Source organism: Lontra canadensis, unplaced genomic scaffold (assembly GCF_010015895.1).
Source record: "Lontra canadensis isolate GAN:19392208 unplaced genomic scaffold, GSC_riverotter_1.0 scaffold78, whole genome shotgun sequence".
In the NCBI taxonomy this organism is placed as follows: domain Eukaryota; kingdom Metazoa; phylum Chordata; class Mammalia; order Carnivora; family Mustelidae; genus Lontra; species Lontra canadensis.
The window spans coordinates 1,082,626-1,107,061 of record NW_022631072.1 but is presented as its reverse complement, the minus strand read 5'-3'; the positions used below and the strand labels follow the sequence as shown (position 1 = coordinate 1,107,061).

At 39.1% G+C, this 24,436-nt stretch overlaps 1 protein-coding gene across 4 annotated transcripts in view; it reads right to left on the bottom strand.

Annotated features, from left to right (window-relative positions):
* Window positions 1-22,759, bottom strand: part of SPAST (spastin) — a 54,800-nt gene extending 32,041 nt beyond the window's left edge. For 2 of the 4 annotated variants that reach the window (XM_032881843.1, XM_032881845.1), the window contains exons 1-3: window positions 22,237-22,759; window positions 5,107-5,193; window positions 2,744-2,827 (exon numbers count right to left, since the gene is read on the bottom strand). In XM_032881843.1, the coding sequence (XP_032737734.1) occupies window positions 2,744-2,827; window positions 5,107-5,193; window positions 22,237-22,651 (586 nt within the window). In that variant the 5' untranslated portion in view covers window positions 22,652-22,759. The remainder of the gene's footprint in view (window positions 1-2,743; window positions 2,828-5,106; window positions 5,194-22,236) is intronic. The other 2 variants (XM_032881844.1, XM_032881846.1) reach the window with 1 other exon arrangement.
* Window positions 22,760-24,436: the final 1,677 nt, after the last annotated feature.

Here is a 24,436-nt window from a genome sequence, read left to right as displayed (position 1 = left end):
CTCTTGATTTTGGCTCAGGTTATGATTTTGAGGGTCATGGGACTGAGGCCCATAAGGGGCTCTACGATCAGTCAGGAGTCTGCTTCTCTCCCTTTCCCTTTGCCCCTCCCCTTGCTCGTGCTCTCTAAAACAAATAGATCTATTTTAAAAAACAAACAGCGTAAGTCAGATTACATCATTCCTTTCCTAAAAATCCTTATAAATGCTCCCCATTTCACAGATGGTAAAAGCTCAAATCTTCATGGAGGCCGATAAGGCCCTGTGCCTTATATTGAACCCTCCCTGCCCCATTAGTTCTTTTTGTCCTCTCCTTTAATAACACAGATTAAAAAATGACAAAGTTGCATTTAAAGACAAGTCCATAATTAATGAGATGCTTCCAACAATTTATCGTATCACAGCTTCAAAAGATAACAACTAGCTACTAATATTCAATTTGAAACATGCTACAAAATGTTCCATAACCAATCTTAACCCGCATCATATATATGTACATATAGTGAAAGACATTATAGCTAAAACACACAGAAAGTACGAAGTAGAACAATTATTTTACTACAATAACCTCTGATATAATATTTAATTTTATGTGATATGATAATAATCTTCACGTGTGAGTAAGAAGGGAAACACTGTCAGCCACAGAAGCCAGGGGAACACTGCCTTGCCAGCCACCTAAAAACATTAAAGAATTTCTTTTCACCAGTGTGGGGCAAAAAACTTATAAAACACAATGGATCATATAAAAATGAATGAATGAATGAGTATATAAATACACGATATTTATGTATGAGTGTATAAATACATTTTTGCACAAAAGCAAGATAAGGAGGGGAATAAAACCCAGCATTTTTGAGTAGTTACTATGATTAGGTTCCTTTAATAATTTAATGGTCACATATGATGAAATAAATATTATCTATTAGCATATCATAAATGAGAAGAAAAAGGTTCAAACATGCTAAATAACTTACCACAAATCACAGAGCAATAAATATATAAGGTCTGCCTATTTACCAATATCTTTTCTATCACATCAAGTTACAGTAGGGAACCATCCAAGAGGGGTGGGTTTAAATTCCACTTTGTCTTAGAAGTAGATTTATCTTAGAAAATATTTTTAAAACTTAAGCATTCAAATAGAAGATGAAAAGCTTCTCTTTATAGACCTATTTCAGCTGATAAATACAGAAAGACTGACAGAATTATGTATGTCACTAGGCATCAGTCATCAACTGCTACTAACATCACAAGATGTCAGAACTACTGACAAATAAATACAACCACCTATGAAGTAGTCTTATTATTAAAAAATAAAAATCAACTTTTAATCCAATCAAGGGTCTATATTCAACTATCAATTTACAGGGAGGACAGAAGAACATATTAAGATATCATGGAGGGGCACCTGGGTGGCTCAGATGGCGGAATGTCTGCCTTCAGCTCGGGTCATAATCTCCAGGTCTTAGGATCGAGCCCCACATCAGGCTCCCAGCTCAGGGGGAGTCTGCTTCTCCCCCTCCCTCTGCCTCTCTCCCTGCTCATGTTTTCTCTCTTTCTTTATCTCTCTGTCTCAAATAAATAAAATCTTTAAAAAAAAAAAAGATATCATGGAGAGGCATAGAGCAAAAGACAGACTGCAGGAAACTACGATGTGTCAAAGATTGATTCATCAACAAATAAATTATGAGAAAAAAACAGATGAACTTGTATATTAAAAGAAACATATCATATGAATCTTCTTGAGATTCTGGTACAAAAAATTATTAGAAAAATAGTAAGAATTATTAAATTTTGAGATATTAACTATACATTATAATACATATATTACATATTATATGTAAACTATATTTGGACACTGATCATTTCTTTGGCCATAATTTTTTATTACTATTAAAAGAAATTATTGGTTATACTTTAGATGTGATAATGGCATTTTGGTAATTTTATTTTTTATTTTTATTTTTAAGATTTTATTTATTTGTCAGAAAGAGAGAGAGAGTGCACAGGCACTCCCTCAGGCAGAGGGAGAAGCAGGCTCTGCACTGAGCAAGAAGCATGATGTGAGACTCGATCCCAGGACCCCGAGATCCATGACCTAAGCTGAAGGCAGGCACTTAATTGACTGAGTCACCTAGGTGTCCCGGTAATTTATTTTTTAAGCATCTTTAGCTTTTAGAGATACAATATGAAATACTTGTAAATGAAATAAAAAGATGTCAAGAATTTGTTTCAATATAATATGGAGTGGGGGTGAGTGGGTAGGGATTTATTGGAGCTGGCAAACTCTTTCTGTAAAAAGCCAGATAGTAAATATGATAATATTTTTAAAAGTTATATATTAAAACGCTCTGAAGGCTGTATGATCTCTGTATCAACTGCTCAACTCTGCAGTTACTGTAGCATGAAAGCATCCAAACAATAATAGAGGAATGAGTAGCTAGCTGTGTGCCATCTTATAAAAATAGGCAGTGAAATGGGTTTAGTCCATGGGCTGTAATTTGCCAGCCCTTGAGTACAGATAAATCAAGACTGACTATGAGTTGATAATTGTTAGAGCTGAGTGATGGATAATTAATCCATTATACTCTCTTTTGTAGATGTTAGAATTTTCTGTAAGCTAGGAAAAAAACATAGAACACATTTTCAAGATTACTGATCTATTTCCAACTACATTTAAAGTTTCACTGAACACACATTTCAAAAACATCTTATTCCAGTTACACAATTCATTAATTGATACCTAGAAGTTGTAAACGGTCCTTGGCCATAACCAAATTAGTCATCATTTTAGCTTGAAGGCGTCTAGCTCTTTCACACTGTTCACCTGAAAGAACAAAGAGGAAAAAAATTAACACCTCTGTTTCCCTACTAATATTACTTCAAGATAAAATATTACCACAACTAATCTCACAGGGAGTCAGTTTTTTTTTTTAATTCATTTATTTATTTGAGAGAGAGAGAGTGGAGGGGCAGAGGGAGGGAGAAAAGCAGACTCCCGCTGAGTACAAAGCCAATGTGGGGTTTGATTTCACAACCCTGAGATCATGATCTGAGCTGAAATCAAGAATCGGATGCTTAAGTAACTGAGCCATCCAGGTGCTCTGGGAGTCACAGTCTTTATAAAGCTTAAAAAATTAGTTATAGTTCCTTATGATGGTTTCAGATCTACTATGGTATTTCATGGGTTTCACATATGATTTCATGGATTTTGAGGTGTATTTTTCCTCTCTACATTAAAAATAAATGTCTGGGGGCACCTGGGTGGCCCAGTGGGTTAAAGCCTCTGCCTTTGGCTCAGGTCATGATCCCAGGGTCCTGGGATCGAGCCCTGCATGGGGCTCTCTGCTCGGCAGATAGCCTGCTTCCCCCCCTCTCTCTGCCTGCTTCTCTGCCTACTTGTGATCTCTGTCTGTCAAATAAATAAACAAAATCTTAAAAAAATAAAAAATAAAAAATAAATAAATCTCTGAAGTTGAGGGGTGTGTGTTTCAGAGAGTGAGATGTGTGGGGGTAGAGGGAGAGAGAGAATCTTAAGCAGATCCACTCCCACAGCAGAGGCTGAAGCAGGGCTTGACCGCACAGCCCCGAGATCATGACCTGAGCCGAAATCAATAGTCCGACACTTAACCAACTCAGACACTCAGGTGCCCCACGAGATGTGTTTTATAACCAGTACAACTTACTAAAGCTATCGGCCAGGGTGTACTCATACCACAGTATGTCACAGCCTGTGCAAAAACAAATTTGGTCCTTGATGTTAATATTGCTATTACAGCTATGTCTAAATAGGATAAAGACATTACATACGATAAAGTAAAAGTCAAATTCCGAATGGTAAGAAGAGAATACTGTCATAGTTCAACTGACACTGTTTTTTCTCTTAGGGGTACAATTAGAGGCATACTCCATTCAATGAGATACTATTTTTCTTATTAACTCATTTTCTTCTAGCTCTGCCTCCAGGCAATTGACAAAGAGCAACAAATACACTGTATACATAATACTTAAAAAAAGTCATACTGAAAAACTAATGAAAAGTCCCAAAGGCCTAACCTCCCACATTGTTCTATTTTGCTCTCTTTTGTGCAGGACATCAGTATAGAGAAGTACTCAAAATAAAAAGGGGAGAGAAAAAAAAACCTGGCCAAATATTAGATACATAGTAATTATTAGAGATTAGAAGATACAAGTAGTAGAGTCAGCCAACCAGACAACAAACATCCACTCAGTGGACGGATCCATAGTGATAAGATTCTCAGTCTATACAACTTTTTCTTCTGAATCTATTTTAGTTGTGATAAAGTGAAATACTTTAATAGTAGTACCCACATACTACATAATAGTCACAGCATCATATTTAAAAATTCAGGCTCTGAAGTCAGATTGCTTGGGCTCAAATCCTGACTCGAACTACCACTTACTAGCTATGAGACCACAGGCAAGTTACCGCATTTCTTTGTACTTAAGGTTATTTATGTGAAAAGTAAGGATAACAGCAGCAGTCTCAGAGTGTGGGGTTGTGGTGAAGATTAAAAAAGATAACATGAAGCCCAGACAATGATGCTTGGGCACATAGCACAGTGTGCAATAAATGTTACCTATATATTTAAAAATATTATTAGATTCTAATTTTTAATTTTAGGTGATAAGAAAGCAAAGATGACAACCTCTTTGACTTTAAAAAGCCAAGGTGAATCAAAGCAAGACATTTATAGCTCATATTATAACATGTAGTCAAGCATTACCCACAAACACAAAAGGGAGTGTGATTAAACACTCCTTCCTTTCCTCAACAATGAGGGAAGTACCAGGTTTCAAAACAGAGCTAAAAATGAGGCTAAAACATCACCAACAGTGGGTGCAAGGACAAAAGAAGAAATATATTGGTTTTTATCTGACTGCTACCTGGTAATCAAGTTTAAGCATAGCTGGTAATTTAGCACAGGTAATAAAGCATTAACTGTAAATCTATAAATGTCAATAATAACATTTCAAAATCTTTTCATTTCAAATACTTTTAGTAAGATAGGTGTATCTGAAATTAGGGCAATCATGTGAATATAATTCGGGATGGCTATAAAACAAATGTAAATATAATCTTACCTTGTCCTGTAACTATGACAGCTATTCCTTTCTCTAGTTCTTCAATACCTTTCTTATACCATTCCACAGCTTGCTCCTTTTGTCCTGCTTTAAAATAGAAATAATTATTTGTATATACACTAGACATTATATATTAGAATATACTAAACATTTCCCAGATCTTACTGTTATTGATACATGAAAAAGTGGGTTGTGAGCTAATAAATCTGAGAAACACCACTATATGACTTCTTAGTACCTCTAGCATTCCAATGTACATGTGAATTTCTGAGAGAGGGATATAGACTTCAGTGTTTCTCAAAATTTTAGAGCTGTTAATCCTTTATTTTGCCATCTCATGGCACTGATGTGTATAACCATTGAAATACTGTACTATGGAAAGAAATTTTAATTAGGGAGAACTTATTTTAAATAAATGGTTTTTATTTAAAATACATACTATTAGAATATACAAACATGATTTCAATAATGAGAAAAAACACTGTTTAACCCGATTGTACTGAAATCTGATGTAATTTGTTCATTGTTTGGTGCCTTCTTTCTGGAGTGAGTTTTTATTTAACAAATGATTGCATCATAAGAACCAATACATGAGATTACAAATGTGGCATTTAGAGTAACATTTAGTAACACATCCATTTTCTTTGAAACGAATGGTTTACAACTTAAAAAGGATCTAAAAATACAACAAATCGAAATGTGTGTAAGATAGCTCTCTCCTTTTTTTTTTTTTGAGACACCTGCGTCACTCAGTTCATTAAGCATCTGCCTTCATCTATATATACAATGGAATATTACACAACCATCAGAAAGGATGAATAGCCAACTTTTGTATCAGCATGGATGGGATTGGAGGAGATTATGCTGAGTGAAATAAGTTAAGTAGAGAGAGTCAATTATTATATGGTTTCACTTACTTGTGGAGCATGAGGAGTACCACAGAGGACATCAGGGGATGGAAAGGAAAAGTGAATTGGGGTAAATTGGAGGGGAAGATGAACCATGAGAGACTGGACTCTGAGAAACAAACTGAAGGTTTTTTGGAGGGGAAGGGGGTGGGGAGATGGGTGGCCTGGTGGTGGGTATTAAGGAGGGCATGTATTGCATGGAGCACTGTGTGTGGTGCATAAACAATGAATCTTGGAACACTGAAAAAATAAAATAAAATTTAAAATAAATAAATAAGTAAAGAAAGAACGTCTGCCTTCAGCTCAGGTCATGATCCTGGGTCCTGAGATCGAGCCCTGCATTGGGCTCCTTGCTTGGGGGGGGGCGTGGGGGGTGTCTACTTCTCCTCCCTCTCCAGCTCCCCCTGCTTGTGCATGCCCTCTCTCAAATAAACTCTTCAAAATTTTTTTCTTTTAAATAAATTACAATCTAACAGATACAAAAGTTCCTTTTTTGTGCTTCTTCCCATTCCAATGCTCCTCTCCTTTCTAGAAGCCACTATAATACATTCAGGGAATATCTTTCCAGTACCTGTTTTTCTATTGTTCCTATTTTATTTGCATAGTTTCATTTTAAAATTTTGTATTGCTTTTGAGATCTATGTTGGTATATAGAGATCTAGTTCATTCACTTTTACTTCCATGTAGTATCCTTTATCATTCTACAATTTATTCAACTATTTTTCTATTAAAATATATTTAGATTGTTTCCGGTTTCTCAGTATTTCAAATAATGCTGCAATGAACATACTTATACCTGTCCTCTTATGTACATGTGCCAAATTCTCTAGGGTATATGTTTAAGAGGTAGAGTTAATAAGCCATAGTTCATTTCCATTCACTAGAAATGAACACACTACTTTTTGAGAGTGCTTGTACCAACTTCCACTCCCAATAGCAGAGTATGACAGTTCTTACTGGAAACATCCAAACCAATGTTTTAAGGAGTTTTAGTAGATTGCTGTAGCCAAATTAAATGACTGATTACATGGGGCACCTGGGTGGCTCAGTGGGTTAAGCATCTGACTCTTAATTTCAGCTCAAGTCATGATCTTGGGGTCATAAGACTGAGCCCCACACTGGGTTCTGTACTGAGCATGGAGCCTACTTAAGATTCTCTCTTACACTCTCCCTCTGATTCTCCCCATTCTGCTCGTGTGTGAGCACGTGGATGCACACATGCATGAACACTACTCGTTCTAAAAATAAATAAATAAATAATAAATAAATAAATAAATAAAGTCACATGCTTAATAATGACTCAATTACCTAACATTCTTTGATAGGAGGTCGTTGACTTGCTACATCAGTTGAATCTCACAAATCAGTATGATGGTAGAAAATGCCTAAGTAATTCTCACAAGACTTGTAAGTACAAAACTGCTGGCGAAAGGACAGACATATAGGTCAGTAGAACAGAAGAGAAAATCCAGAAATAGACCCACACATATAACACTGATTGACTTTGACAAAGAAGACAAGGTGATTCCTTGAAGAAAGAATAGCCTTTTTAAGAAAACAATGCTAAAATCATTGCCAAGGCATGCCTTGGTGGCTTTGTCATTAAGCACCTGCCTTCAGCTCAGGTCAGGATCCCAGTGTTCTGGGATTGGGCCCCGAGTTGGGCTCCATGCTCAGCCAGGAATCTGCTCTCTCCCCGCTGCTCTTGCACTCTTGCTCTCTCTCTCTCCCCCCCTCTCAAATAAATAAATAAAATCTAAAAAAAAAAAAAAAAATGATGCTAGAATGATGGCCATCCATATCCAAAACAAAAACAAAAACTTCAACACAGAAAAAATTTGAAATGGATCACATACCTAAATATAAAACCTAAAACTATATAACTTATAGAAGAAAACAGACAAAATTCTTCATGATCTTGGCTTAGGCAGAGATTCACAACATAAAAATCACAAACCTTAAAAGGATATAACTGATAAACTAGACTTCATTAAAATTAAAAGCTCCTGCTCTTCAAAAGACAGAGTTAGATAATGAAAACACAAGCCACAGACTGACTGGAAGAAAGTATCTCGAAAACAACATGTCTAATAAAGGACATGTAACTAGAATATATAAAGAACTCTTACAATACAATGATTTAAAAATAGCAAATAATTCATTAAAAAACAGTGGGCAAATCAAAAGAAATGAAATCTTGCCATTTGCGACGACGTGGATGGAACTAGAGGGTATCATGCTTAGCGAAATAAGTCAATCGGAGAAAGACAACTATCATATGATCTCCCTGATATGAGGGAGAGGAGATGCAACATGGGGGGGTTAAGGGGGTAGGAGAAGAGTAAATGAAGCAAGATGGGATTGGGAGGGAGATAAACCATAAGTGACTCTTAATCTCACAAAACAAACTGAGGGTTGCTGGGGTGAGGGGGGTTGGGAGGCGGGGGTGGGGTTATGGACATTGGGGAGGGTATGTGCTATGGTGAGTGCTGTGAAGTGTGTAAACCTGGCGATTCACAGACCTGTACCCCTGGGGAAAAAAATATATGTTTATAAAAAATAAAATTAAAAAAAAAAACAGTGGGCAAAAGACTGGATAATGTATACTTTATCAAAGAGAGACAAATGGCAAATAAGTATAAGAAGAGATGTTCAACATCATTTGTTGTTAGGGAACTACGAATTAAAATTACAAGATATCACTAAGTACTTAATTTAAAATTGAAAAACAAGATCTCAACTATACTAAAAGAAATTTTTTTTAAAGATTTTATTTATTTTTTTGACAGACAGAGATCATAAGTAGGCAGAGAGGCAGGCAGAGAGACAGGAAGGGAAGCAGGCTCCCTGCCGAGCAGAGAGCCCCGATGCAGGGCTCAATCCCAGGACCCTGAGATCATGACCTGAGCCAAAGGCAGAGGCTTTAACCCACTGAGTCACCCAGGCGCCCATACACTAAAAATTTTTTAAAGCACCTAAAATTCTAAGAAAAATATAAATGGACCTCACATATGTTTCCAAGTGTAAATACAAAATGGTATAGCCACACTGGGAAAGAGTTTGGTAGCTGCTTATGAAATTAACATATATTTCCCATATGACACAGCAATCCCTTCTTCTATGTATTTACCCAAAGAAATGAAAACATCAAAGACCAGTATATGAATGTTTATGGTGCTTTATTCCTAAGAGCTAAAAACTGGAAACAAACCAGATATCCATCATTTAGTGAAGGGATTAACAAACTGTGGTATATCCATACACAGAATATTACTAACGATAAAAAGGAACAAACTACTGGTAAATGTAGGAACATGGGTGAATCTCAAAAACATTATAAATGAAAGAAGCAAGACACAAAAGGCTATACATACTGTATGATTCTATTTACACAACACTCAGTGAAGACAACACTGAGTTGAGGGACAGATCAGATCAGTGACTGCCAGGAGCTAATGGGAAGGCAAGGGGACTGATTACAAGGGAGCACAAAGGAGCTTTTGGGGTGATAAAACATTCAATGTATCAGTTGCTGTCATGGTTACCCAACTGTTTGCCAAACTCACTGAACTACAAACTCCTAAAAAGGTTAAATTTCACTGTATGTAAAATATACCTCAATAAATCTCAATAAATCTGACTCTTCAGAAGTGCAATACTCCCAACATTTATGTATAAGGATTTTCACTATGGCTTGGAATATAACACCAGAACTACAATTTTCATTATAAGAGTAAAATTAGACTACGAGACAAAAGGCAGAAAATTCTTTTTAAAACATCTGTTTGAGAGGCGCCTGGGTGGCTCAGTGGGTTAAGCCTCTGCCTCCGGCTCAGGTCATGATCCCAGCGTCCTGGGATCGAGCCCCATGTCGGGCTCTCTGCTCAGCATAGAGCCTGCTTACTCTCTCTGCCTGCATCCCCGCCTGCTTGTGATCTCTCTGTCAAATAAATAAATAAAATCTTAAAAAAAAAAAATCTGTTTGAAGGGATCAAAGAGTTTTCAAAACAGTGAAAACTACCCAAATTTGGAAAGGAACTATGTCACATTCATTAGGATGCTATTTTCAAAAATTATCAAAATATGGAAAGGAAAAAAAGCCAACAGAGGTGGGCTGGCATTTGGGGCACTTTTCTACTTAAAGCAAACTGCCGATTCTGAAGGCAAAAGTAGCCAAGAAACTAAGCAGAGCTTTCAGCAGACTCACAGAACTCAGCTGACCAAATGTGAATTCCAGGGCATGCCCAAGAGAAGTAGTGGCAAAGATTCCAGGATTTGGGTTGGGAACCTGAATTAACTAAAGAGTTAAGAACTAGGCCAGCTTGCACAAGGGCTGGAAATCATATTCAAATCACTTACCTTAAGGTAAGGGAAACTACAGCCCCTACTGTCCACTGATCACACTTTTGACTAAATTATGGCAGAAAAATCAAATCTTCCAATGGTCTCCAAGATATAAAAGGCCCTCAAGATCCTTTAGAGTCCTAGTTTCCCGTACACATTTCTCTTCCCTCTATAGCCCCTACTAACATTCAAACTCAACCAACCAGACTGTATCAAATAAAAAGAAGATTGGGGTGGCAGAAATTTACATTCACTGTTACACTTGAAATTATTAGCTAGTAATTTAGTGGACTACATAATCTAAGGCAAACAATGGCCCAAAGGTCAAATATTGTCAGCCATCTATTTTTGTACATAAAACTTAACTTGGCGGGGGGGGGGGTGGTGCACCTTGACAGGGAGCACACCTCAGTCAGTTAAGCATCCAATTCCTGATTTTAGCTCAGGTCATGATCTCTCAGGGTCCTGAGGCTGAACCCTGTGTCAGGCTCTGCGCTCAGCACTGAGTCTGCCTGGCATTCTTTCCAACTTCCTCTTCTTCCCCCCTTGATCGTCCCCCCCCCCCCCCCCCTGCATGGGCTCTAAAATTAAAAAAAAAAAAAACAAAAAAAAAACTCTTAAAAGAAAAAAAAAAAACTTTGGAGAAAGGGGAACCCTCCTACTCTGTTGCTGGGAATGCAAGCTGGTGCAGCCACTCTGGAAAACAGTATGGAGGTTCCTCAAAAAGTTGAAAATACAGCTACTCTACAACCCAGCAATCTCACTACTGGGTATTTACCCTAAAGATGCAAATGTAGTGATCTGAAGGGGCACGTGCACCTGAATGTTTATAGCAGCAATGTCCACAATAGCCAAACTATGAAAAGAACTTAGATGTCCCTCAACAGATGAATAAAGATGTAGTATATATATACAATGGAATAGTACGCAGCCATCAAGAAACCCCCAAATCTTGCCATTTGCCATGATAGAACTAGAGGGTATTATGCTGAGCAAAATAAGTCAATCAGAGAAAGACAGTTATCATATGATCTCTCTGATATGAAGAATTTGAGAGGAAGGGTGGGGTGCTGTGGTGGGCAGGGAGGGGAAAAAATGAAACAAGATGGGATCGGGAGGAAGACAAACCATAAGAGACTCTTAATCTCAAGCAACAAACTGAGGGTTGCTGGGGGTGATGGGGAAGGAGAGGGTGGCTGGGTGATGGACATTGGGGAGGATATGTGCTATGGTGGCTGTGAATTGTTTAAGACTGATTCACAGACCTGTGACCCCTGAAGCAAATAATACATTATATGTTAATAAAAAAACTTACTAGATCACACCTACTATATGAGAGTTTTGAATGTTCAGAGATCTTAAAATATTGTGACAGAGAGCTTAAAGTATTTGCTAAATGGCTCAATAAAAAAACCAAACCCAACACAAAAAGTGACAAAGGACTTAGGCATTTTTCAAAGAAGACACAGAAATGGACAATAAGTAAGTGAAAAAACACTCACCATCGCAAATCATTAGGGAAATGCAAATCAAAACCATGATAAGGCAGTGCTTCACATCCATTAGGAAGACTATTATTTAAAAAGCCCTGAAACTAACAAATGTGGAAAAATTGGAAACCCTTGTGCACTGGTGGCGGGAATGTACAAATGGTACAAGTGATGTGGAAATGCTTCTCAGTCCCTCAAAAAATTAAACAGGGAGTTACCATATGATCCAGCAATTCTACTCCCAGGTAGATACTCAAAAGTACTGACAGCAGGGAAGCAAACAGATAGCCATATATTACTGTTCACAGCAGCATTGTTCACAATAGATGGCAAAACCCAAAGTTCATCAACAGACAAATGATTAAACAAAATGTAGTAAATATATATATAATGGAATATTATTCAGCCTTAAAAACGAATGAAATGTGATACACGTTGCAAGGGTGACAAACCTTGAAAACATTATGCTAAGTGAGACAAGTCAGATACAAAAGAATACTGAATGATTCCATTTAGATAAGGCACCTGAAATAGGAAAATTCATTGGTACAAAAAGCAGAACAGAAATTACCAAGGACAGAGAGAAGGAGAAAGGGAGATGAGTGGGGAGTTATTGTTTAACGGGTACAGAGTTTCTGTTTGGAAAGATAAAAAGTTCTAGAAATGTACAGTGCTTATGGTTGCACAACACTGGGAATGTACTTAATGCCACTGAATTGTACACTTAAAATGACTAAAACAGCAAAGTTTAGATTATCTATGTCTTACAAAACGAAAAAAAAATTTACTAACTGGCCCGTTCTAAGCACTGTGGTGGCCCTTGGTATACAGCAATGAAAATGACCAAACTACTGCCATGTGCAACAGCACAGAATAAATCTGAGCAGCATATATATTTTTTCCATTTTATTTCTTTTCAGTGTTCCAGCATTCATTGCTTATGCACCACACCCAGTGCTCCATGCAATACGTGCCCTCCTTAACACCCACCACCAGGCTCACCCAACTCCCTACCCCCATCCCCTTCAAGACCCTCAGTTTGTTTCTCAGAGTCCACAGTCTCTCATGGTTCATCTTCCCCTCCGATTTCCCCCAACTTCCTTCTCCTCTCCATTTCCCTATGTCCTCCATGTTATTCCTTATGCTCCACAAGTAAGTGAAACCATATGATAACTGACTCTCTCTGTTTGACTTATTTCACTCAGCATAATCTCTTCCAGTCCCACGTTAATACAAAAGTTGGGTATTCATCCTTGCTGATGGAGGCATAATACTCCATTGTATATATGGACCATATCTTCTTTATCCATTTGTCCACTGAAGGGCATCTTGGTTCTTTCCACAGTTTGGTGACTGTGGCCATTGCTGCTATGAACATTGGGGTACAGATGGCCCTTCTTTTCACTACATCAGTATCTTTGGGGTAAATACCCAGTAGTGCAATTGCAGGGTTATAAGGAAGCTCTATTTTTAATTTCTTAAGGAATCTCCACACTGTTTTCCAAAGTGGCTGCACCAACTTGTATTCCTACCACCAGTGTAAAAGGGTTCCCCTTTCTCTACATCCTCTCCAACACATGTTGTTTACGGTCTTGTTAATTTTTTGACCAGCATATATTGAGCAAAAGAAACCACACACAAAAGAACACTTACCATGTGATTTCATTTATAAAGCTCAAGATCAGGCAAAACTAATCTATAGTGTTAGAGTTCGAATTGTAGGTATCTTTGCAAAGAATGGGGAAAGGTAGTAAGTGGAAGAGAACACAAAGGCAGGCTTCTGGAGGAATACTCTTACTTCTTGACCTGGTAGGGTTTCACACTGCTATGTTAACTTTGAAAATTCACTGAGCACTACAGTAATTATGCACTTTATGTATAATTTAATCAAAGTTTACTTAAAAACTAAAGAAAGAGAAGGGGAAGGTAAAGTATATATTTTTCTCAGAAGATTTTATTTATTTGACAGAGAGACAGCAAGAGATGGAACACAAGCAGGGAAAGCCAGAGAGGGAGAAACAGGCTTCCAGCTGGGCAGGGAGCCCAATCTGAGACCCTGGGATCATGACCTGAGCCAAAGGAAGATGCTCAGTGACCGAGCCACCCATGCACCCCTGATAAAGTATATTGAAATGGAAAGAGTCCCAATACATTAAAGAAAAGGTTACAGATCAGTCTGTATGTAACATTTTTCCCACAAATGAATAAATATTTATGTTTATATAAATACACAAGGTCAGATAACTTATTAGGTAATCATCTCCCTAAGGATAAGATTACAGAGGATTTTCACTTTCTATATGTGTATTTGTTCATTATTTTAATTTTTTAAAATATTTAATCATTGGGGGAGGGGGGAGCACACCCACGCACAAGGTGGGGAAGGGGCAGAAGGAGAGGGAAAGAGAATCTCAAGCAGACTCCACACCAAGCACAGAGCTACAGAGCTGGACACATGGATCAATCCTACCACCCCAAGATCATGACCTGAGCAAAAACCAAGAGTTAGATGGTTAACCAACTGAGTCAACAGGGGCCCCCATTATTTTAATCTTTGAGTATATGCTAGTGTACAAGCAACAGAAATAGTAATGATACCCATCTTTAGACAGAGGTAAGCATAGATTAAGTTATGAATTATATACTGTATCTTTTCAGAGAGTAGTAGTAGTACAGAGACTAGTAGTAGTAGTACCCACACTGCCACAAGAAGGGACAAAATAAGAGTAGTTTGGGATGGAGAGAGAGAGGATGTATGTTCATGATGTTACAATATGGGGACTTAAGCCCTTGATTATCCTCTAATAGCTCTATGACTTTGGGAAAGTCAGTTAATCTCACTGGGTTTTACTCTGCTAACCTAAAGACAAGATGACATTTCTTTCACCTAACCCTGAGTTGTGGCAAAAATCAAGTGAAACAGGATATGTGACAACACTTTAAAAAATAAAGCAGCACATCAATATTACTTTTACTATATTTATTTTAATTGGTACATCTGTTGGCTAACTTAAATCCTTCTACTTTGGAACTGCATGCACAGTGTATGTTTGTGATTGTTGCTCATTTAAGTTATGTAAAGCCACTGCTTTTACTTACTTAGTTCTCTAGTATCTGCCTATAAAAAATTCCACGGAACAAATATAATAATTTTCCTACACAATTTTCTTTTAGGAACTTACAAGTGTCACAATTAGCAGAATAAGAGGTATCTTTAAAAATCCTACAATAGGGGAGTCTGGATGGCTAAGTCTGTTAAGTGTCTGCCTTTGGCTAAGGTCATGATCCAGAGGTCCTGGGATTGGGCTCCCTGCTCAGGGAGAATGTGCTTCTTCCTCTCCCTCTGCCGGACTCTGCTCATGTTGGTTCTCTCTCTCTCAAATAAATAAAATCTTAAAAAAAAAAAATTCCTACAACAGATTTCATTGTGTGCTAAACTGTAATAAACCACAGGATCATGAAGCATCAGTGAACAGCCCCCAGACTACTCTTCTCATAGTTCACTACTACAGAAAGGATACTTTCTACTGTGTTTTAATTCAGCAAAAAGGTCATACTTGCATTCACTTTCCAACTTCAAGGTTTATCTCTGAAGTAAAGACTTTCCCATTTAATTGGGAAGGTTTTGAATCCCGTGGAAAGAAATCGTTTCAGTTTTGGACATTTTCTTTAAACCTTAAGAATGTCAATTAATTTATCTTCTTTGAAGTCTTTTGTATTTACTATGGGTAGTACGTAACTTTAATTTTTTTCTATGCATTTTCTTTATTTTCCAAATTCTCTACTGAGATGTTTGCATTATATTCACATATGAGTACAAAATGATTAGTTTTATCTCTTTTAAAATAAAAGGTTAGGGTGCCCGGGTGGCTCAGTCGATTAACCAATTGCCTTCAGCTCAGGTCATGGTCTCAGGGTACTGGGATCGAGCCCACAAGGGGCTCCCTGCTCAGTGGGAAGCCTGCTTCTCCCTCTCTCACTCCCCCTGCTTGTGTTCCCTCTCTCGCTGTCTCTCTCTCTCTGTCAAATAAACAAAAATCTTTATTTATAAATAAATAAAATATTTTAAAAATAAATAAAATAAAAGGTTAGGATGCTAAGTGAGCTTAGGGGGGACGTCCATCTGTTTTTTTCTGAACTGAGGGTCACAATTAGCAAACATATTTTTATATCACTCTTTAGATAATTCCCCTTCTTCCTCAAATGTCATTTATGTGGCTGCTATATCCTAAAAAGCGTAACAGAAACCAGGTATCAAGGTTTAACAATAACTCACAGGGGCTATAATCTTTTTTTTTTTAATTTTTTTTTTTAATTTGACAGACAGAGATCACAAGTAGGCAGAGAGGCAGGCAGAGAGAGAGAGAGGAGGAAGCAGGCTCCTTGCTGAGCAGAGAGCCCGATGTGGGACTCGATCCCAGAACCCTGGGATCATGACCTGAGCCGAAGGCAGAGGCTTTAACCCACTGAGCCACCCAGGTGCCCCTCAGGGGCTATAATCTTAAAAGGACTGTTGAATAATAGCAGTCCTGTTTTCTGAGGACCTACTCTGTGCAAGCACTAAGTATTTACAAACACTGACTCAGTGCAGTAACTTCGCCAAGATCTTGAATAGTCAGAACTCAAATATCATTTTGAATACCAGGCACTACAATTTTAAAAGGATAAAATTAGGTCCTCAAAGCTGAGAAAGAGAAAAGCAGGCCCTGACATCCAAGAGCTGGCCTGGTACTATCGGGCAGGCCTTGGTGTAACTAGGAGCTGACTTGGCATCACTGCCAGACCTGGTGCTTTGTTGATCATAAGCAATTTCATAGAACATCAACATCAGATAAGGTCACTTTGTGATTGTGATGGATGAAGACAAAACATGACCACTCCATAATCATGTCTAAACACAGAAAAACATGAATATTGTCCAAGCCATGAAATACCAAGCATCTTCCTCTTCAGGCTAATGAGTGCTTTTCAACCAGCTACAGCTTTAGCCTCATTCTGGCCTTCCCTCTTTCTAGATCACATTCAAGATACTTAATAATAGAATACCCCTCTTCCTGACAGCATCCAATGCAGAACAAAATCCTGCTTCCTTAAATCCTCCTCAAAATCACCTGATATAAGCCCAAATCCTGTAAGTTATTTCTAGTACCCTTTCCTGAGATGCCATGGTTCCCACTATGTGTGTTCTCCCTGCTTCTACAATAAATCCCACTTGTTTAGCCACAGGAGTTCTACTAACGGTTGACTGAAAGACACTGACAAAGCCCACTTAAGAACAACAGTGAAAGGGCGTCTGGGTGGCTCAGTGGGTTAAAGCCTCTTCCTTCAGATCAAGCCCCGCATTCCCCTGTATCAGGCTCTCTGCTCAGCAGGGAGCCTGCTTCCTCCTCTCTCTCTGCCTACTTGTGATCTCTGTCTGTCAAATAAATAAATAAAATCTTAAAAAAAAAAAAGAACAGTTAATTCTCTTTTTCTATTATAGCATAAAATAATTGCAAAGAGCAGCAAAGACACATGAATAAGTTTAACATGTCTATGCTATACCTTCATAGCTGTAAAACATAGTCTCTAGGATAATCATAGATTTTATTTTTCTTTCCTCATTTACCAAATGAACAACTGCTGAGATCTGAGGGTGCTCAAAGTTTCATTCTATAGGATGTCTAGTGTGGGTAGTTAATTCACAAGGAGAAAAAAAAGGCTACCTTAGCTCATTAATACCTCTACTGGTATTATATAGGTCAAGGAGTATTATAGGTCAAAAAAGACGAAAAGTAGTAGAGAAACAGAGAATCTATACTTTGCCAGATGTCAAAAAGCCAACTACCACTGGGTGGAACATGGGGAATACGATAGTGAAAAAGAAGCACGAAGGATTAGGGTAGATCCTTTTTTCAATAATTTAATATCCATTTACTGCCTGCCTATCCCTTAACTGTTCTCAGGACGACTAACAATACTCTTAGAAATCTAGTTACCAGGGACGCCTGGGTGGCTCAGTTGGTTAAGCAGCTGCCTTCGGCTCAGGTCATGATCCCAGTGTCCTGGGATCGAGTCCCACATTGGGCTCCTTGCTCGGTGGGGAGCCTGCTTCTCCCTCTGCCTCTGCCTGCCATTCTGTCTGCCTGTGCTCGCTCTCTCTCCCTCTCTCTCTGATAAATAAATAAAATCTTAAAAAAAAAAAAAAAAAAAGAAAAGAAATCTAGTTACCAGGTGAGCTTTATAGGGTTTAACTGTATTCTACATTAGGAAAAATATAAATTGCAATTTAAAAAAACCAGAGCAAGGGACCAAGTTCCCAACAGTGACTGTCTTATTGTCTCTTTAGTGCAAATGCCATTAAATATTCTTGAATAGAAATGGGAAATGTATATTGTGTATTTAATAAAAGGTAATGCTTTTCTTTTGGAAAAGAGTGATATTATGTAAATATCCATCCACCCGAATAATCCTTTCTTTGTTGTAATCATGGAAACTTTAAAGAAGAATCATTAGGCCCAAGAAAATTGTCTGAAATCAATCCTTTCAAAATAGTGACTAGCAATTTTTAGGGGTAGAAGAAAGTATACCAAATCTGACATTTCTGATCCCTATTCTCTATCATCACTCTGAAAATATAGTTAGACAAGGTATTTTGTGTGTGCTTTAAATAGTGCAAGGTTGAGTTACATAGGAATACAAATTTGTATAACAACATTTTAAAAGCCTAATGTTTTAAATATGAGCTGACTAGGAATAAATATAAAAGAATTCTATTTAGACCATTTCTGTCCTTGATCCCAGGTTCTTCATCCCTACAATATCCTGAGAAACCGATCTCTTTCATACAACACACTGGGCCCTTACTGTGAAGTTTTACATACTCCAGGTAATCAAACCACACCCAGAAAATCTGCACCACTCTATTACCCAGGAGATCTTAGGCTTGTCTACTTGCAGGAGCCATGCCAAACATGTTAGATCATGTTCTGGTTAATCCAAAGACCCACTATGACAACCTCCTCTTTTCCCCCAAGTATTCCAAGGGGCCCAGTATTAGGATTACAAAACAGAAAACCTGCTTAAAGCAGAAAGTATAATGAGGGGCATAATTTTCTGTTCCTAAACTCTGTTCCTGGTTGTGCTAATGTGAGTTCAATCTTTAAATTTCAGTTTCTCCATATACATAATGGATATAAAAGGTTATCAGTTTTCCAAGGATGTTCAACAATTATATATCCAAAAAAAAAATTTAACTCCTTGAAAAAAATGAGACATATGATATGCATGAAAACACACACACATTTTAATGATCATAGAGCAAATGCTGTCTTACATCTTACTGGAGAGAAAGTGAGTTTTCTTAAGTAGCATCTAGAATGCATAGAGCTGTGCAAATTAACTGGTATCCAATAAATGCTTTTTTTAATGAACAGAACTCAAATATCCTTACATTAGGTAATTAAATTTACTGTGTTATTCTTCTCTATTTTAAAAATTTGGTTTCAGACAAATTTAGGCCTTTTTGAAAATTCAGTGTCAAAGCTGACTATACCATAAGAATAAAATACAAAATAAACAGTCACCATATAAACCATATTTATACACTACTTTATTGAAATGAGATTTAATTTGGCCTTTATTATTTCAAGGCATCAAACGTTTCAATTAATTAACACCACGACAGTCTGAAATAGCCCATTTTACCTGATGAAATAAAGTGGCTTTCAATATAGTTAGAAGCTAAGTCAGGTTACTAAGGGAATGGCAGTGCATGACATTACTAGCCCCTTGATGGCTTACCACAAAGTTAAGAAACGTTTGAACACTGCTTTAAAGACAATTCATTTCTATCCGTTCATATCTATTTTGACACAGTGAGAAAGGAGAATAAAATTCTCTTATTTTACACTGACAAGGGTGGTTGAGAGATAAGCAGACTGTAAACGTAAACTCTTGCAACTACTGGATAAAGGCTAAAGTATAAAAAGTTTGAATATTCTAAGGGAAAATTATGAGAAAAGAACTATGACAATACAAACTTAGCTTTAATTCATTTTTTAAGGAAAAATGAGTATTTAACTGATTTGTATCAGTTTGAACTAATTAGTTTCAGCACATAATACATCAGTTGTATAACACAAACTAAAAAGTTATCATAGTCTATTCTAAAGTGTACTTCAGAAACTAAAGTATAGGGGCACCTGGGTGGCTCAGTCGTTAAGCGTCTGCCTTTGGCTCAGGTCATGGTCCCAGGGTCCTGGGATGGAGCCCTGCATCGCTGGGCGGGAGGCCTGCTTCTCCCTCTCCCCCTGCTGTATTCCCTCTCTCGCTCTCTATGTCAAATAAATAAAAATCTTTTAAAAAACCCAAAAAACTAAAGTACAAATAAAGCAAAAAACTTTGAACAGAAACAGTAACAGTAGAGAGTCGAGTATGCGATCTATGGATTGCTGAAAATATACTTTTAAAATATTTTAGAAAATTTAAATATAATAGGTGTAGTCATATATGTAATACTCTATAAGGCAAGTCATAAGTCTGAAACCAAAGGTCTGATTTCTACTTGTCACTTATCCCTCCTTACGGAACTGATTTCTCTTTAAATCTAAGAGCCTCGGGTCTTTTTTTTTTAAACCTAGGTTATCCTTGTCCTCTCCTCTTATCTTACCTCCCAGCTGTCATCACCCAGTGTTTAAAAAAAGTTTCCTTGTGTTTTCTGGCATTCTCTTCCTAAATACTACAATGAATCTACCCTTAAACGTATTCCCCCTATTCTAAAACATCTTTTGACCTAGATTAGTATAAACTTCTCAGGACCCTACTGTAATTGGATCGTGCACTCAAACAGTGCTTCTCTAGGAAGGGATGATGGTACCCTTATTCATCCTCACCAAGGATCCTTCAATGTTCCAAGAGATGGTACAGAATGAAACAGTTAACAAAAACTTCCTTCCACAAACACATGGTATTTTTTTCTTAAACAGAACTCTTTCCTAGAACTCTCTTCTATAGATTTTTTAAAAGTAATCTCCACAGCCAACGTGAGGCTTGAACTCACAACGCCAAGATCAAGAGCTGCATGTTCCACCAACTGAGAGAGCCAGATGCCCCCTTCCTAGAACTCTGTTAAACTCCACTGTCCTTACAATCAAAACCATGAACACCTGCTTCTTCTATCATACTTCTCACTCCTGGGTTCCACAAAGGAAATAGGTTTCAACAAAACTAAATTCTAGAACAGTTTCTGTAGTTGACAGTAGCAAGAGATTCTACAAATGACCTGCAGAATGTTGTTGTTTTTTGGATAAATGACAGTGCAAGTGAGTACCTAAGTGAAGTGATACAAAAATGTTCTTTGGTAGTTACAGGAAAAAGATCTTTGCATATTGGAGGCAGGGATGAAAGGAGGGATTTTCAAAATGTTGCAAGACTCCTAACTTCAGTTCTCATCTTCCATAAAAAAGTGTTCATTAGGAATTAGCATAGGTTTGGAATGACCTACTTTAATCTTTTGAGCCTCAGTTCCTTCATCTGCAACATGCTGATACTAACAGTACTTTCACCTCACAAGGTAATTGGGAGGATTAAGTAAAGAACACATACAAAGCTAACAGTACAGCGGTTGGTGCACTGAACGACTCAAAAACGTTAGTTTCAGAAATCTGAAGGATATAGTATTCTTGCCTTCATTCAGAAGTAAAAAATCTTAAAAAATAAAAGAAATATAAATCTGTTTCAAGTTATATTGAGAAACTTAAAGGCTACCTTGGAATACTGATTTAGATGAAATAAAATCTAACAGGGACAAAAGTTTCATGTTAAAATAGAACTTTATAAAGAAATACTTAGAAGTCGTTATATTGATAAAATGTCACGAAACTTTAAAAAATGCCAATTCAGCTGTAATCATATGCAGCTGTTCCTTTCAAAATTAAGTCACCATTTTTTTTTCTTTGACACTACAGTACTCTGCTTTCATTAAAAGCCTATAACAAGACACTGCTTCTCCGATACCGAAACCTTTTGGAAACCTGGCTCAGAGGAAGCCACACATTGTTTACAGTGCAAGAATGAATCCGTGTGGTCATTCTAGAACAACTGTCACTGTCAATAGCACGACTGGCTGTCTCATAGGGACTTGGTTCATGCAGAAGTGTAGGGGAAGGCCGGTGTCTGAAACAAAGTCGACAGCCAGGGTGCCTGAAAGGGGAGAGGTTTAACTGAGAATCGTAGAGGATGAGAGTCTGACTGCGGTGAAGCCGCCCGGGGTGGGCGGGGGGACAGGATCAATTCCCGGGTTGCACCGCCCGCTCCCGAAGAAAAGGGACGCAGGTGTTGCCCTCCCTGGGCGACCCCACCGCTTTCTTCCCGGCGCCGCCTCCCCCTCCCTCCAGCCCCGCACTTACCTTTCTCGTCCTCATCGATGCGCAGGGCGATGGAGATGTACTCGAAGGCCTGTTTGTGGAAAGCTCGGACGCTCTCGGCCTCCCCGCCCGGCACTGGCGCCGGGGGCGAGGCCGAGGCCGGCGCCGGCGCGGCCCGGGAGCTCCTCTTGGCAGCCATGAGGGCGCGGGAGAAGCGCTGGCAGAGCCACACGAAGAGGAGCCCCAGGTGGAAGGCGACCAAACGCAGCAGCGCGAAGCCTACGAACAGCGGGTAGGAGAAGTAGTACAGGTTTCGCTTATGCAGCGACTCGGGAGGGGGGGCCGGTCTGGGGGCGGGACGGGCGGGGGCCAGGCAGGGGGGCGGAGGCCTGGGAGGCACCGGGCTGCTGCAGCCGCCGGAGCCTTTCTTCTTCCCTCGTCCACCCGGAGAATTCATTCACAGCTCCCACTGCCGCCGCCGCCATAACCCGCCTCCCGCAGCCCGACGGCGACCAAGCCACGGCGGCGGCCACTGGGACGGCGAGGGCCACAGACGCCCGCGCGCCCGTCGGTACCGAGAGCTCGGCACCTCCACGCGCTGCTCGCCGGCCCCGCCCCTTTCTCCTCGCTCGGCCAGGAGCACAACCCCTTTCCTCCTCCGGCGGTCGGTGGTTCCTGCCCCTCCCGCTGTGTGTCCTCTCAGCCTCCTGGTAGCTCCGAGCTGTGGCCGCGCACGCGCACGCCTGCCCGTGTCTTTCTCTAGCGCGCGCGCGCACGCCGCCGTCTTTGTTGCCCTGAGCTCCTAGTGCGCGTGTGCAGCTCCCGCCTCTCGGGCTCTTCCGTGTGGAACTACAGTTCCCAATGTGCAATTCAGCTACGTCATCCTGAGGGATCCGTCGCTCTACAGACTACGCTATCCCCCGGTAGTTGCTTAAGCTGAGAACCTCGGTCATCAATTTACCGTGAGGACAGCTGCGGTTTGGGCTCGCTCGACTGGTTCGCAGGGCTACTACTATCTCGCAGTGCTATCGCTCTTATATTTCTTTCAGCATTTTCTGCCAGTCTCCGGCGAAGGATGATTGATCTGACTTCCATCTCAAAAGTAATGGGTACCAGGGGCACCTGGGTGGCCCAGTGGGTTAAAGCCTCTGCCTTTGGCTCAGGTCATGATCCCAGAGTCCTGGAATCAAGCCCCGCATCTGGCTCTCTGCTCAGCAGGGAGCTTGCTTCCTCCTCTCTCTGCCTGCTTCTCTGCCTGCTTGTGATCTCTGTCAAATAAATAAATAAAATCTTAAAAAAAAAAAAAGTAATGGGTACCATGAAAACAATCTCTATGTCCATCAATAGGAAAAGAATTAAATGAATTTTGGAATACCCATATGTAATTCTGTGGAGCATTTAAAAAGAATGAGGTGTGGGGGCACCTGGGTGGCTCAGTGGGTTAAAGCCTCTGCCTTCGGCCCAGGTCATGATCCCAGCATCCTGGGATCGAGCCCCACATCGGGCTCTCTGCTCAGCGGGGAGCCTGCTTCCCTTCCTCTCTCTCTGCCTGCCTCTTTGCCTACTTGTGATCTCTGTCTGTCAAATAAATAAAATCTTTAAAAAAAAAAAAGAATGAGGTGGATTTTTATGTACTGATAAAGAAGGGTGTCCATGATTATTTGTTAGGTGAAAATAGGATATTACAGACCAGTGTGATGTGATCGTATTTTGTATTAAAAAGAATAAATGGAAAGAAAAAAGTAATGGAGACCAATCTGGGAATTATTCTCTGAGAGGGAAGCAACTGTAGAGACATATAAACTTAAAGTCACCAAAACCAAAAATGTTAGTCCAGTGAAAGAAAGTGAGCAATTCTAGAGATTTAGTTAGTATGTGTTTAGATGCCTATTTTGAAGAATTAGTTTGAATAGGGGCATTCCTAGGTTTCATACAGTGATCATCCCACAGTTTACTGAAAATCCAAACTGGGCTTTGTTTGTTTGGTTTTTTTTTTTTTTTTTTTTTTTTTAACCTACTGGATGTCCCTTCCTTTGGGAACTACCCACTCACCTCTGCTGCCTGTATACCAATGACCTGCAAGCACTGAACCGGCCTCCCAGATCAGAGATGGTAACACGAGGTTACTATACTCTCCTAGAAACTGGAGTTTGGGATGGACACACTGGAATAGAAGGTACTAGGAACTGAGTGCTCTAAAAAGCTGGTCTGTCAGTTTGTCTCATTGAGATCCCCAGAGCTG